The following is a 12,673-nucleotide window of genomic DNA, read 5'->3' on the forward strand; positions in this document are numbered from 1 at the left end:
CTTATCGGAGGTGAAGAAAATTAAATTTAATTTAGCGATTTTTACGTGTGCGAGATATAGAAATCTCTATATATAGAATATACGGAGCTGATACTTAGTATATATAGATATATTATAATTTATCTATTATAACTATTAATAGTAGAGAATTATAATAGAGAATTAATTCTTATAGTGATTAGAAATTTAGAAGTTAATAGTATATATTTAGTATATACCTTTATTTCTCTTTATAGTATCGATATTATTTTAGACTCGGCCCGAGTTTATTCGAGGTGAAACGAATACGTTCAGTATATGCTATAAGTTTATTCGAGGTGAAGCGAGTATATGCCGAAGCTTCACCCTTGCCGAACTTTTTTTCACCCCTACCGAGCTGTAACCCGCGCTAGACGGTATCTGCAAACCCTAGGGCTATCAGGCCCAAATGCGCTTACATCTGCTTTGGAAGTGCGCCTGACCTGAGCCCAATTTGGGGGCCATTAACCCAGGAAGTAGGTACTCTGAAATCTCCTCTTGACTTCCTCTGAGCGGTAGAAGGTAGTAAGCTAGGTTCCTTTCGGTCTCGTGCATTCGAAAGCTAAGAAGATACCTCGGATACAGTACGTGCTAGTCCTCGCAAGGGAGGTACAGACTGGTTTCATCCGGTCTGACTTCTACTAGAGTCATCAACATGGCATCATTCACTCCGGAGGCATCGTCCCTGTGCACGCCTGGAGCATTGTCGCTGCACTCGCTTGCATCTGAGTCCTTGTGGTTCTGGTAAACATTTTTCAGCATACTCTACACTACTCAAACCCCAGATGAACCGCCCGTGGTGTTCCACTGGCTACCAATGATTGGCAGTACTGTAGAATACGGCATCGATGCTTTCAAAGCTTATCTTTAAATGCAAGGCCAAGGTGCATGTTTGCATTGCCCATAATGTGCTGGCGAACCTCGATACGTGAATACTAACACTGATTGCCAAGTATAGAGATACTCTCACACTGATCTTTCTTCGTAGGAGTAATACTATCTACCTTTGGTCAAGTTGCAACCAATTCATCTTGAGCGGAGATCTCAAAGACGTGAACGCTGAAGAGATAAACTCGGTCTTGACGACGCCCGTCTTTAACAAGGAGTTTGTCTACGATGTGTGAGATGCAAAGTTCATAGAGCAGAGAAAGTATGCTACACAACGACCTTCCCAAGAGCTCTTCTAATCCTCCTCACTAATTCATGAAGTTCGGCCTGATCTCTAAGACTCTCCGCTCCGATGTTTCACTCATGAAAGACGTGATCCGCTCCTTCATCAATCGGACCGCCCACTTCAGGGACTCGAGCGGCAGCGTTCAACTGCCTCGAATCTTGAATCAAATCACCCTCACTACCGCTTCTAGATCCTTGCAAGAAAAAGAGCTCCGTGAAAAGCTTGAGACCACGTTCGGAGACTTATACCACGATTTGGACGACGGCTTCCGGCCCACCAATCTCCGAGATATAGCTCAGAGAAAGATAATCCAAATCTACACCGGCATCATTACAGCAAGACGCTCGAAGCGGAAAGAAAGGACAGCGAAGAAATGTTTTGGAACTTGATGACCAGTGTCTACAAAGACGCTACACCTAATAGATAGGCCTGTTGACGGCAAGGCAGCACTGATCCTCCGTCACGAATTCGTGGATAAACCTCCAACTCGCAGCGCAACCAGAGATCACAAAGGAGCTTTACCAAGAGCAGCTGCACGATCTAAGTGACACTGCTCTGACCAACAGCAACGTCCAAAAAGTCCCCCTAAGCACTGCACGTAATACACAAAACCATCGGCCTCCATCCTCCAATCCACTCCATACGGAAACTTAGGAACTTGTATCCGGTTGCACGCACCAACTGGGTGGTCCGGCCCTCGCATCTACTCCTCGCTGCGCCTGCAACTATGGGAAAGAGCGACCAGTACTTCCCCAACGCAGAATTGTGGGATCCGCACCGATGGGAAAGCATGGCGGATCCGAAGGACGGGGAGAGAGAGAAGATGGATTACGGATACGGTCTCTTGTCTACCGGAGCCGATAGCACGTACCTGCCCTTTGGCGCGGGCAGGCATAGGTGTATTGGCGAGCAGTTTGCGTATTTGCAGTTGAGTATTGTTCTGATTGTTATGGTGCGGGAGTTCAGGTTGAGGAATGAAGATGGTAAGGAGGGCGTTGTAGCTACGGATTACTCGGTGAGTGGCCGCTTTGTGCCCGTTATGCGGTTTTGGCGAACGCTTGTCCAGTCATTATTTTCTGGCCCCAAGGAACCAGCGCGAGTGAAGTGGGAGAGGCGCAATGGATGCTCTTGAATCACCTGGTTGATGCTGCATCTTTGCTCTAAGCGTGGAACTTGATCAGTGAGGACTACTGGAGAAATCGTCTAGCAGGATTCTCATCTTTCCAAATCAGCCACGACAACTACAGGGACGCGGGGAGTTGACATATCACTCCGTTCCACCCTTATATAATAGCTTGTTTGAGCCTCAGCTCCTCCGAACCGCTCCAGCTAGACTGAAAGGCTTTTTGACGTACATATATACGCTTATAGAACATCACATCGACTTCGAGTCCCCCAACGTCAAACACGAGCTAACATATTCTTGAACTCTTGACCCTGTCTCCATATCCTTCCAAATCCCCGAGACGACACTGATCCCCGACTCAGGAAGATAAATAGACCATAGAAAGGCCATCCAGATAGAGCCGGAACGCGCCGGGGCCCGAGCTTGACTGACTAAGTGCCGTGTTTGTTGATGTATCTATCGAGGCTATCTATACGTAGAGAGGCCGTGAGGGGTTGCAGTAGCCGGAGGATAGGCATCGGACCCCATCGGACAGGAAATCTTCAGAGTCAGGTATAGGATCGCGGAGAGGATGAGCGTTTGTGATTCCGATGTGCAGTGGAGGGATCAGTCAGAGAGCTCAGAGCGCGGGCGGTAAAGACAGGGGGTGGGGGAATTGACGCCATGTATGGGCCTTGCTTGCCTTCTTCCTTTCCTTGCTTCCTTCCTTTCCTTTCTCCTTGCTACGTAGGGGAAGCTTGAAAGATCAGAATTTCGGACAGTTGGTGGCAAGTCCTTCGCGGATATGGGTATTAGTTTTCACTTTCATTCTGTTTCAATCACAATCTTTTATGTCTTAATGATTTCGATACGGCCTGTTGCATCTCCAACCATTGTTTCAAAACGCAAGCATCAAAGGAATTCTTTGGACCGAAGAAATTCATTGCAGCATGACTATCATGAAGCATTACCAAAAGTACTTTTAGAAAGCGCGACTAGGCGCAGTCCTCTTTGGAATTCGGTTATGGTGGGCAGGGTTCTCGAAGAGGCGGCTAGACATATGGGAACGGAAGCGGAATTTGACACCGCGGATTCCTCTGGATTCGCGGGCTTCGAGAAGGTTGGCATTCGCGTGATCAGGACCGCCGTTGTAGGTTCTGCGGATCGCTTCCTGGCTGATACGCCTCAAGGCCTCTTCGCCTAGAGCGTTGGATTCTTGGTGGATGCCGAGGTCTCCTGTTTTGTTTCACAGAGGATCTTCGACGGTCATGTCTTGAATCTCGTGTGGGAAGCGGACGGAGAGAGATCGCTTCATCTCCGAGTCGTCAAAACTCCTCCTTTCCTTGGAACATACCGCCTCCACCGTCTCTGACTGGTTACAATTGCTGCTCGCGAGCGCACCGTCAGTCACATATCTGGACCGGCTTGATACGCCAGACCTCGGCGTACGTATCCGAGGAACGTATCCGCTGCTTTCTGTTTCGGAGCTGTTTTCTTGGGAAGTGGCAGGAATTCGGAACCGTATCTATTTATGATAATGAATGTGTGGAGATGGAAGAAGCTGAATATGGAGGATGAAACCATGGACGCAACTGTGCAATTAGTGGCAAGCCGAGGACCTTTGACGAAGATAAGCCCTACTGGTGAGGTAACTACCTGAGACTCAGGATCTCTTTCTTTTTGGCAACCCTGTAAGAACCACCTGTCTTCGTCAGCTCAAGGATGTCTGTTTTTCCACGCAGTGCTCGACTGTCCTCGGACCAAAAATGTTCAAAGTCAGCTCTTCAAGGTGCGGAGACGAGGCTAGGTAGGTTTCATAAGGTGGAGCTTGCGTATTGTTATATAGCGATCTCATGCTCTACCTGTTCGTGGCGATTGTCGTAGCCAACGGTTCATAATCTCATTGGGAAAGGGATAATAGATCCATGATACTTCTAGACCCTGATTCCGTCGAATGAAGTCAACCAACACCGAAGACTCTACGTCTGCTTTACCTAGGTACCATCGGATGGCAAATATTTTCGAAGGTAAGTCGACGTATGGAAGCCAAAGTCGGTGCCATGCCCACGCACCGAGTTCCAAATTGTTCAACGTTCGAGGAAGACGATTCAGCAGGCTTTCGAGAACCCGAGTCAACGTGGGACGTCTGCGTGGGAGCCCCTTACCTCAAACCTTGCGAAACTTGATGTACGCAGCGCTTCTAGATTAACAGTTTCTAACAAAGCTGGCAACAACTCTGTGTTACTATCATTTCCAGGGTTGATTTTGAAATCCCTAATCGTATCGAGTGACTGTTGTGTCTTCCACCCTGGAGCATCCCTTTCACATCGGAATAATTGGCTCAAGGGTTGAATCTCGAGGTTCCGCAGGCTCCTCTGATGCCTCCAGAGATAAAGCAGATCTCCTGCTTCTGGACGACCACCCAGGCTGTAAAAGCAGTAGTTGAAATTTGTGAAGGAATCTTCCGGTATTGCGTGGAGAATTGGCCTAGAGCCTTGCTAGCCGGAGCTTCTTCGTTCAAGAACTTCCGACGGTCACAAAGTGCACATGAGAGAGGCTTCGTTTTCAATTTAGGAAAGTGGCAGAGTCTAGATCGTCTGAACGACATCTGGGCTCGATGTCTCGATACATTCGGCTCGTTGCTACTGCAGAAACGTCCTCAAAAAAAAGAGACACAGAGACTTCAGATGATTTGGTCTAGTGATCTTTTCATACCCAGGACAGAGAAAATTAGCTTACTCCCTCTGTAACGGAACAAGAGAGTTGTCGTGGCTAGACGACGACTGCTGTGGCTGTGAGGAGGTGCGAGGAAGAATAACGTAGCTCGCAATTGCCTCTAGATGCTCCACTGGCGGCTTGCTAAAGCCAGACAGCTCTGGTTGTCCATCATATTAGAGCCTGAATTCAAAGAGAGGCATTGGCTAGATCCCAGTGCATAGATCGCCGAAGGGGCTGGGGATCCGGAGCAAGCACTGCGAAGGGTGGCAGCTATTAATCCAACAAGGTACAGGACTGAACTGCTCGTAATTCATCTTCTATAAAGCTGGCTGTCTAAGTAGGGTCTACAGCTCAAGAATATTTCCGCAGAGATATGGGGTTAAACTTCGTTGATCCTTAAAGTTGCTACAAAGAAATCACCGAGGGATATCTCCTCTAGTGTGGGAGAAACCGAGAAACGGCTGGCTTCTAGGCACCACCACGTGCCGTGTCTCACACGAGACAAGCCCTACAACTTCGCACCCTCCGTCGTCCCTTCAACGCCCCTCTTCAAATCCTCATTGAACCCCTCATACGCCGTCTTCAGTATCCTCCCCATCAGCCACGGACTCATCGCCCAAAACAAGACACCCGCAAACTCCTCACTCTGACCCAACGTCGTGCCCCCCGGGGTCACCTCGCTCTCCTCAAACGTGAACGTGTGCTTGCCCGACAGGATGCCGTAGTTGGGCGGTCCCTTCCATTCGAAGCAGTCGGGCGTGTTCTGCGTGATGGTGCCGGTGAACGGCGGGCCTATCTCGAGGAGGAGCGTGTTGCCGGGGGCGAGGGCGGAGGGGTCGGGGTAGGAGGGGTCGAGAGGGGTGATGCCTTTGAAGAGGCCGGTGTGGTAGGTGCGGAGGTTGGGGAAGTCGAGGAGCTGGTAGGGGTGGTGGGTGTTAGTGTGCGAGGTGATAGGGAAGGCAGAGGAGGCTCGTGGGACGTACCACGCTCCTGACTTTCGAGGGCGGTGCGTTGATCTCAATGGTGGTAAAAATCATTGCGTTGAGAGAGAAGTGCAATCCTGACTTCGTTGCGGGGGATGGATGCTCGATGGTCGGTATTCGGTATTCGGTATAGCCATGATCGAGCTTGGGCTGAGGCTCGGCTTACGAATTGTTGCATTGAGATTTTAGGCGGCGCAAGACACGCGCAGAACATAGGCTTACGCGTAGAGGAATCGCGGAGAGGGTCATGGGTCATATCTTGCCGCGATTTGTGCCAATCGATCTGAAGAGATGGATATTGAGGAGAAGGTCCGGTTCAAAAATTAGGGCTTACGCAGGGAAAACACACAAGGGATCAAACAGTGCACTAAGTCTTGGTCACAGTGATCCCTACTGAGTGGACTAATGCCTTTGACCCTAAATGTTCAACCATGTCTGTTTACCGTTCACTACGTGCTGAACGGCATAGATGAACTTTCAGGCACTCAAGAAACCATCTAAGATCAGCATACTTCTGCTCCTTCCCAGCTCATCAACCCAACTGCCTTCCATTCTTAAGCGACATATCTTCCCATCATCGGCCCTCAACCTTTTCGTATGCCAACGAAAATCAAAAAGCACAGCATGGAAGAGGCTGAGGGTCCTAGTCAACGACATCTAGAAGGGTCTGGATCGCCGCGGAAAGTGTAGTCGGATGGAAGGACCGGGCAATCTGCGAAGATGCTTTTGACCGTCTCAACGAGTTCTGCACCTGATCATGGCAGCTTTGTATGCCCGAGGCCTCTTCTCCAAGCAAAGCTAGACCATCAAAATTTTCCATAGTGTCTATTGTCTTGGTGCGATGGGAGCCAACAAAGAAGTCGTGAGGCTCTCCATGACTTGCCGGCGCCTTGAAGAGGCAGAGAAGATGATCCTAGAAGATTTTCCGCGCACAGAGTTGCCAGCAGAAGCCGAAAGATTCAAAAGGGCCAAGCAGAGAATGATCCAGGACGAAGTGAAAAGTACCGTTCTAACGCACTTCTTGCATTACGTCAAGTTCAAGGGCCGACGTCATCTTCGAGAATCGAGAAGGAGCTCACGGAGGTAAAGCGTCCAGACTGGCAGCAAGCACGGGACGAGCACCTCACACTTTTCGAGGAATGCGTTGTACATCTGATGAATGTGGCACCGATTAGCACGGCGAAACACATAGACAAGCGGGCCTTGGTCATCCATATTGTCCGAAAACAAGCGCGAAAAGACCTAAGACCACAGTGTCCTGAGGAACAGTCGCCCGGATGGAGGAACACGTGTGCGCAGAAAGGCTCGGGAAATTCGAACTTAATGGGCTCTTGTGTGCTATAATGTATGACGTCCAAGCGTCCACTGGCAGGAGGAAGGAGTACCAAATGGTAAAGAGTGGAAAGCCCAGATTTTGTCCCACCAAGTCTAGTCGATACCCTAGATGCTTACTGAGCAACCCAGATCATATAAGCACAATGACACAATTACCTTCGCAAAAAGACCATTTTCCAAACACCTTAAACTCCCAAAATGAAGTTACCTATAGCGGAGCATCCACGAGGAAGACGTCTGTTTGTGAAACTCTTTCTGGAACTTCAGGCGGTCTTTCCCAATGTCCCTGTGCCCCCAACTGTCATCCACTTGTAATTTCCGCAGGTTCGGGTACGAGAAACTGGGACGATAGAGATCGGACAGGAATTGTTCCTCGTGTGGACGAGTCAAACTGTTGCCCGCGATCGTTGCTGTCTCAATCGAAGCCGGAAGAATGTCCACTGCCCTTGACATCTTGCCCCGTTGGAAGAGCATGTCAGTGTCAACCTTGACATATTTCAGCGCCGTGAAGCCTCTCAAAGTGCCAATGAACCGACTCTGCCCAGAACCGGTAGATAGAACTAGTTCCTCCAATGTACCTCTTGCATTTTTCAGCAAATCACTGATACGGTGCAGTCCCCATCCTGCACGATGCGCAATGTACTTGAAGCTTCGCAATGCTTCGATACTATTGCAAAGCTTCTCGAGCCCTTCCACACTCATGCCGCAGGTCTCCAAGAATATATGCTCAATAGTCGGGCTCGCGCCAGGGTAATCAAGCCAACCATCTCGATAGCAGTCTCGGTACATTCCGACCAGGTTGCGGCCATGCATGGATTGTATGCCCGGTAGTGAGGCGAGCAGAGGGAACATCTCCAGATCGCAGACGCCGTTCTCAGAAGTGTCCTTCTCCAATACGTATACAGCCTTGAGCTTTGACAGAGCTCTGTCACCGTGGACATCGAGGGATTGCCGTTTGATCAATCGTATCATCTCCTTCACTTGCTCTAATTTCGTGTGGTCCAACCGAATCGTGAGCCTTCGAATGTTCGGGAGACAGGCAAGCATGAGAGCGAATAGATAGTCTTCATCGCCTATATTGATCTTTTCCAGCCATCCATCCACCTCATGTGCCGGTATGAGTCTGGTTCGGCGGAGAATATCCCTCAAGTCAGCCTCCTCCACAAGGCTTCTCTTGCGAATAACTTCTGCCACCAACGCCGTCCTCTCTTTGTTGCGAGGCCCTTCAAAGTTCCTCCAGCTTCTGTGGCCTCGAAGTTCTACCGACTCGGGATAGAGCGCGATCCACGGCCGCGCACACATCTCGTACAGCATATTTGCGGCGGCGACATGGTTGACATTGATCTTTGTATACTCCGCTTTTAGTTGCCTGTGTTCCTGCTGGATAGGCGCTGCGATTTCTTTGACGCGATGACTTGTTCGACCGTAGTTCTCGAGATCTGCTGGTTGGACTCGCTGTGATATCTGATAGATCAGCTCGTTTGGCAAAGCGTTGAACGACATGCTTGAAGCCACAGAGTGTCAAAGACAAGATACTTGACAGAAGCTTGATGAAAGTGGGAAAAGTTTGACACGAGTAACGATTCGAAATGATGACTCGTGGAAAGTATGCGGAGAGAGCGGGGAGTGTAAACAGTGCCTTGGCGAGCTTGGCACGAGCTGATGCCCCGCTTTTCGCGCCAAAGCTTGGTGCGAAAAGTCCAGCGGAATGTATACTGTAAGAGTAATTTACCTTAGCATTGATCAATTCCGCAGCATTCGGTTGAGGACTCCATCGTTGTGACTGTTCGTTGATAGGGTCGATTCCAAGATGCCTTTCCCTCAGACGTTGGAAGCAAAGCCCAAGTGCATCTTCTTCACCGATTTTGATGGTGCAGTCCATTCATTCAAGGAACGTGGAATTGGCAATGGCTGACCAAAAAACAGGCACAATCACCCTTCATGATAGCAATGACTGGATGGTAGATGCCGTCCTAGTATCCTTCCAGCCCATCCCGCTCATATGACCTTCAGACCGACAATCTTGGCTTTGGTGGGGACCGTCGCCGGCAGGGAAATAAGGAAGTCCTGGAGGGAAAAGACACCTTTCGGTATGCATCGCAACCTTGAAAAGGAGAGGATATCTGATGGGCTGATTAGCACTCCAGGGATTCCTTCAGAGCCATGATGGACAGCGTCAAAACGCCTTTCCCTGACTGCATCAAAGCACTTTGCGACAACATCAAACTCGACCCATACTTCAACGACTTCTACAAATGGTCGAGAGAGAATGGTGTCCCAGTCATTGTCCTCTCTTCGGGCATGACACCAATCATTCGAGCTCTTCTCGTTCATCTGATCGGTCCAGAAGGTAATGACATTGAGATCGTGAGCAATGAGGTTGCGGATAGGCCCCCAAAGAAAATGGCAGAGGAAGCCGGCTGGCAAATAAAGTTCCATGATGAAAGTGGCTTCGGTCACGACAAGTCTCTGACCATCCGACCCTATGCCAAGTATTTCGAGGACAATCCCAACGAGCCACGACCGACCATGTTCTATGCTGGAGATGGAGTATCAGATCTATCGGCAGCAAGGGAGACCGATCTGCTATTTGCCAAGAAGGGCCACGGTGAGCTGACCGCTCAATCAATTGCTATTTCCCGGATTTGACTGACTTGGCCTCAGATCTCATCACATACTGCGAGCGAGAAGGTGTTCCTTTCACGGTCTTCGAGGACTGGCAATCAATCCTCGCAACCACAAAGGCCATATTGTAAGCTGTATCCCACCTGTGACCACAAAAGCCTGGTTACTTACCGCCCAAACCAACAGTGAAGGAAAGACCAGCGTCAAAGAGCTGGCAGCCGAAAGCGCAGAGAAAGCCAAAGAGAAGAACTAAATAGCGTGGGGGCCCTTCTTAAGGTCTTAACCGAGAGCATCCGAGCTCGTGCATATTGGAGAGAAACCCACCATCGTTTTTGCATAATTATTTGGTCAACATCACCGCTAGAGTCGAAAAATAGATACAACCATATAGACGTAGAAGAAGAACTCGGGTTCTTTTTACAAGACCAGATGAACCGCTTACACACATGGTCGTTCATGCAACCGCCCGCTCCTCCCCTACAGGCCTGTCTTGCCTATGCCCGTCACTATGATTCGCCCTAAACATGCAGCCTAGCCAATCCATCCCTACGACTTTCTTACGACTTTCTGACCCACCACCTCTCCTACAATGCCAACCTGGGACCAGAATGTGCTCGCTGGGTTTTTGGGGGGGGGGAGGGGAGTAGTTCAGTCTCCGGACGAAAAAAAAACCTTCCACTTCGCAATACGATTATTTTGCAACAACGGGACTCGTGGCAGAATATCATGCGGCAGCGGGATCTTTCATACCAAAATCATTAATTGTCAATCCACAGTTCTTCGCAAGAGGGGTATCCTGTCCGGAGACCTCAGGCCACAGCGGGAACCGTCTAAGTACAAAGGTAGAGACAGTGTGCCTCGAAGACGATCCATCGCTCGCCCGACGGGGACTGCTCAAAGATATGGAACCATTATAATGTTTTCGTTACTCGGACATCCACCATAGTCACAACAGAGGCCCTAATGCCCCTACCCAGCGACAGCAGCCCTGATCAATCGCACCGACACCACCTCCATCTGTGACACTCAGCCATTAGATCGCCATGAAGACCGCCAGAATCACTGCCATGGAAATCACCGACAGCGGAACCTGGGTGCTCGTTGCGGACGAAGTGTCCGAAGGCTTGCTTTGGGCTGCGGCAATCAACGTCTTCTCGGCCCTACTGAAGGCGTAGCACGCGGTCGGGAGGCTGGTGGAGTAATTCTGCGAGAACGGCTGGGTGTCCGAGGGTTTCACGAGGATGAGGTTCAATGCCTCTTGAAAGACTTCCAGCGCGTCGACCCCGATCGACGGGACGACCAGAGTGAGGTTTTGGTAGACTTGATCCGCAGGGAGGGATGCTGGGGCAGGGTCACAGGAGACGGTGACGTTGTGGACTTGCATGATTGTGGCGTCGAGTTTGGGAATGTCGAGGGTCACGGCAACTTGTAGGGAGACAGGAAGCCCACCTATAGAGGCGACGAAATTGACAGAGGGGCGGAAGGAGAACTCAACGCCAATGTTCAGATCTTTTGTTGAAGATGTAAAAGGGATTGGAGTAAGTGTCGATTTGTTGCTGGTACCATTAGCTTGTTTGAAGATATTCACTCGAGAATAGGATGCTTACAATCCAAGAGATATCGACTGATTGAGAGATTCCAACGGAAGAAGCAGCTCAGAGCCGGGCGGAATCTATGCCAAAATGATCTAGTCTTGGTCTTCAAAGTTTGTACAACTCACTTACCTCGAAATCGAAGCCGTATGTAAAGCTGACATTATTTGTGGTATTGATCCATCCATAAATTTCCGGATTAAGAGTAGCCGTGATAGTCAAATCACCAATCTGTAGAATAAGCCAAGAACCATCTGGGCAAACGGCGAGCACATACACTTTTCGTGAAAGTTTTCGAAGGTAAAGGTATAAGGAATTCGTTCGTCTGGTTGGACGTTTGGTTGAATGCAGTTAGGTTGACGGTCAAGTCGAAATGAGCGCTTAATGCATCGAATGTTGCACCCACCCAGAGACCTGAGAAGTCGAAGTCGGGGTGCATTTCAAGGACATCGGTGGGGGTCGGGATTTGGCTGCCGGGGAATGGGTCGTTAGGGATTTTGCCACCGCCAGAGAGACTGATGTTGCCAAAGACGTCGCAGTTGATACAGTCAATACTGAAGCCTTCAGGTCTACATACAGCGTAAGTCTCTCCACCATGAGACAAGAGTAACGTCCTTACGTGATTACATTCCCATCATATATGACTGGAGGATATACTCTGCCATTGATGATAATGTCCAGAGGCTCGTTGATCTCGTCCGGCGTGGGGGGCGAGGTGGCAGACGGGAGAAGTTGAGCAAAGTAAGAAGAGATCTCTCCAGCGAGTACTCCACCCAAAGAAGTAACAGCATCGAAATGACCCGGGGAAGTGGTTGTTGCTGAAGTGGTTGTTGTTGACGGGGATGCTGCAGCTGTTTGGTCCGTTTGTCCTATTGCACAAGCCGGAAGTACTGCAACGAGTACGAGAGTGACAGACTGGAGCCACATAATCGAGAAAGTATTGCCCCACAACTTCTATCTTGAGCACGTGCTTATTTCCAAGAAGAAGGAGAGATTCAGGCGACTCGAAGCCAAGAAAAACATACAATCAGACATACTGGCTACTGAACCTTTATGTCTGTTGACATGGGAGACCCCCCACTTTTACTGCGAGGTATTGGGTCAACTGCTAGCTCGCATTTCA

At 49.6% G+C, this 12,673-nt stretch overlaps 5 protein-coding genes across 5 annotated transcripts; 2 read left to right on the forward strand and 3 right to left on the reverse strand.

Annotated features, from left to right (window-relative positions):
• Positions 1–1,919: 1,919 nt before the first annotated feature.
• Positions 1,920–2,455, forward strand: HO133_007245 (uncharacterized protein; the record flags this gene model as incomplete). Its single annotated transcript, XM_037298137.1, has 2 exons — positions 1,920–2,175; positions 2,358–2,455. The coding sequence occupies 2 exons, from the start codon at positions 1,920–1,922 to the stop codon at positions 2,453–2,455; spliced, it is 354 nt and encodes a 117-aa protein (XP_037156772.1).
• Positions 2,456–5,523: 3,068 nt separating this feature from the next.
• On the reverse strand, positions 5,524–6,052 carry HO133_007246 (uncharacterized protein; the record flags this gene model as incomplete). The annotated part of the gene is made up of 2 exons (XM_037298138.1): positions 5,524–5,931; positions 5,999–6,052. 2 exons carry the CDS (start codon positions 6,050–6,052, stop codon positions 5,524–5,526), a joined length of 462 nt encoding a protein of 153 aa, XP_037156773.1.
• A 1,485-nt stretch (positions 6,053–7,537) lies between these two features.
• HO133_007247 (uncharacterized protein) lies at positions 7,538–8,836 on the reverse strand (the record flags this gene model as incomplete). The annotated part of the gene is made up of 1 exon (XM_037298139.1): positions 7,538–8,836. The coding sequence occupies one exon, from the start codon at positions 8,834–8,836 to the stop codon at positions 7,538–7,540; it is 1,299 nt and encodes a 432-aa protein (XP_037156774.1).
• A 663-nt stretch (positions 8,837–9,499) lies between these two features.
• On the forward strand, positions 9,500–10,211 carry HO133_007248 (uncharacterized protein; the record flags this gene model as incomplete). The annotated part of the gene is made up of 3 exons (XM_037298140.1): positions 9,500–9,941; positions 9,998–10,085; positions 10,145–10,211. The coding sequence occupies 3 exons, from the start codon at positions 9,500–9,502 to the stop codon at positions 10,209–10,211; spliced, it is 597 nt and encodes a 198-aa protein (XP_037156775.1).
• Positions 10,212–10,991: 780 nt separating this feature from the next.
• HO133_007249 (uncharacterized protein) lies at positions 10,992–12,585 on the reverse strand (the record flags this gene model as incomplete). The annotated part of the gene is made up of 6 exons (XM_037298141.1): positions 10,992–11,514; positions 11,566–11,630; positions 11,683–11,781; positions 11,828–12,119; positions 12,170–12,401; positions 12,576–12,585. The coding sequence occupies 6 exons, from the start codon at positions 12,583–12,585 to the stop codon at positions 10,992–10,994; spliced, it is 1,221 nt and encodes a 406-aa protein (XP_037156776.1).
• Between the last annotated feature and the right edge of the window lie 88 nt (positions 12,586–12,673).

The sequence above is a fragment of the Letharia lupina genome, assembly GCF_014066315.1.
Source record: "Letharia lupina isolate WasteWater1 chromosome Unknown contig_3, whole genome shotgun sequence".
Lineage (NCBI taxonomy): Eukaryota > Fungi > Ascomycota > Lecanoromycetes > Lecanorales > Parmeliaceae > Letharia > Letharia lupina.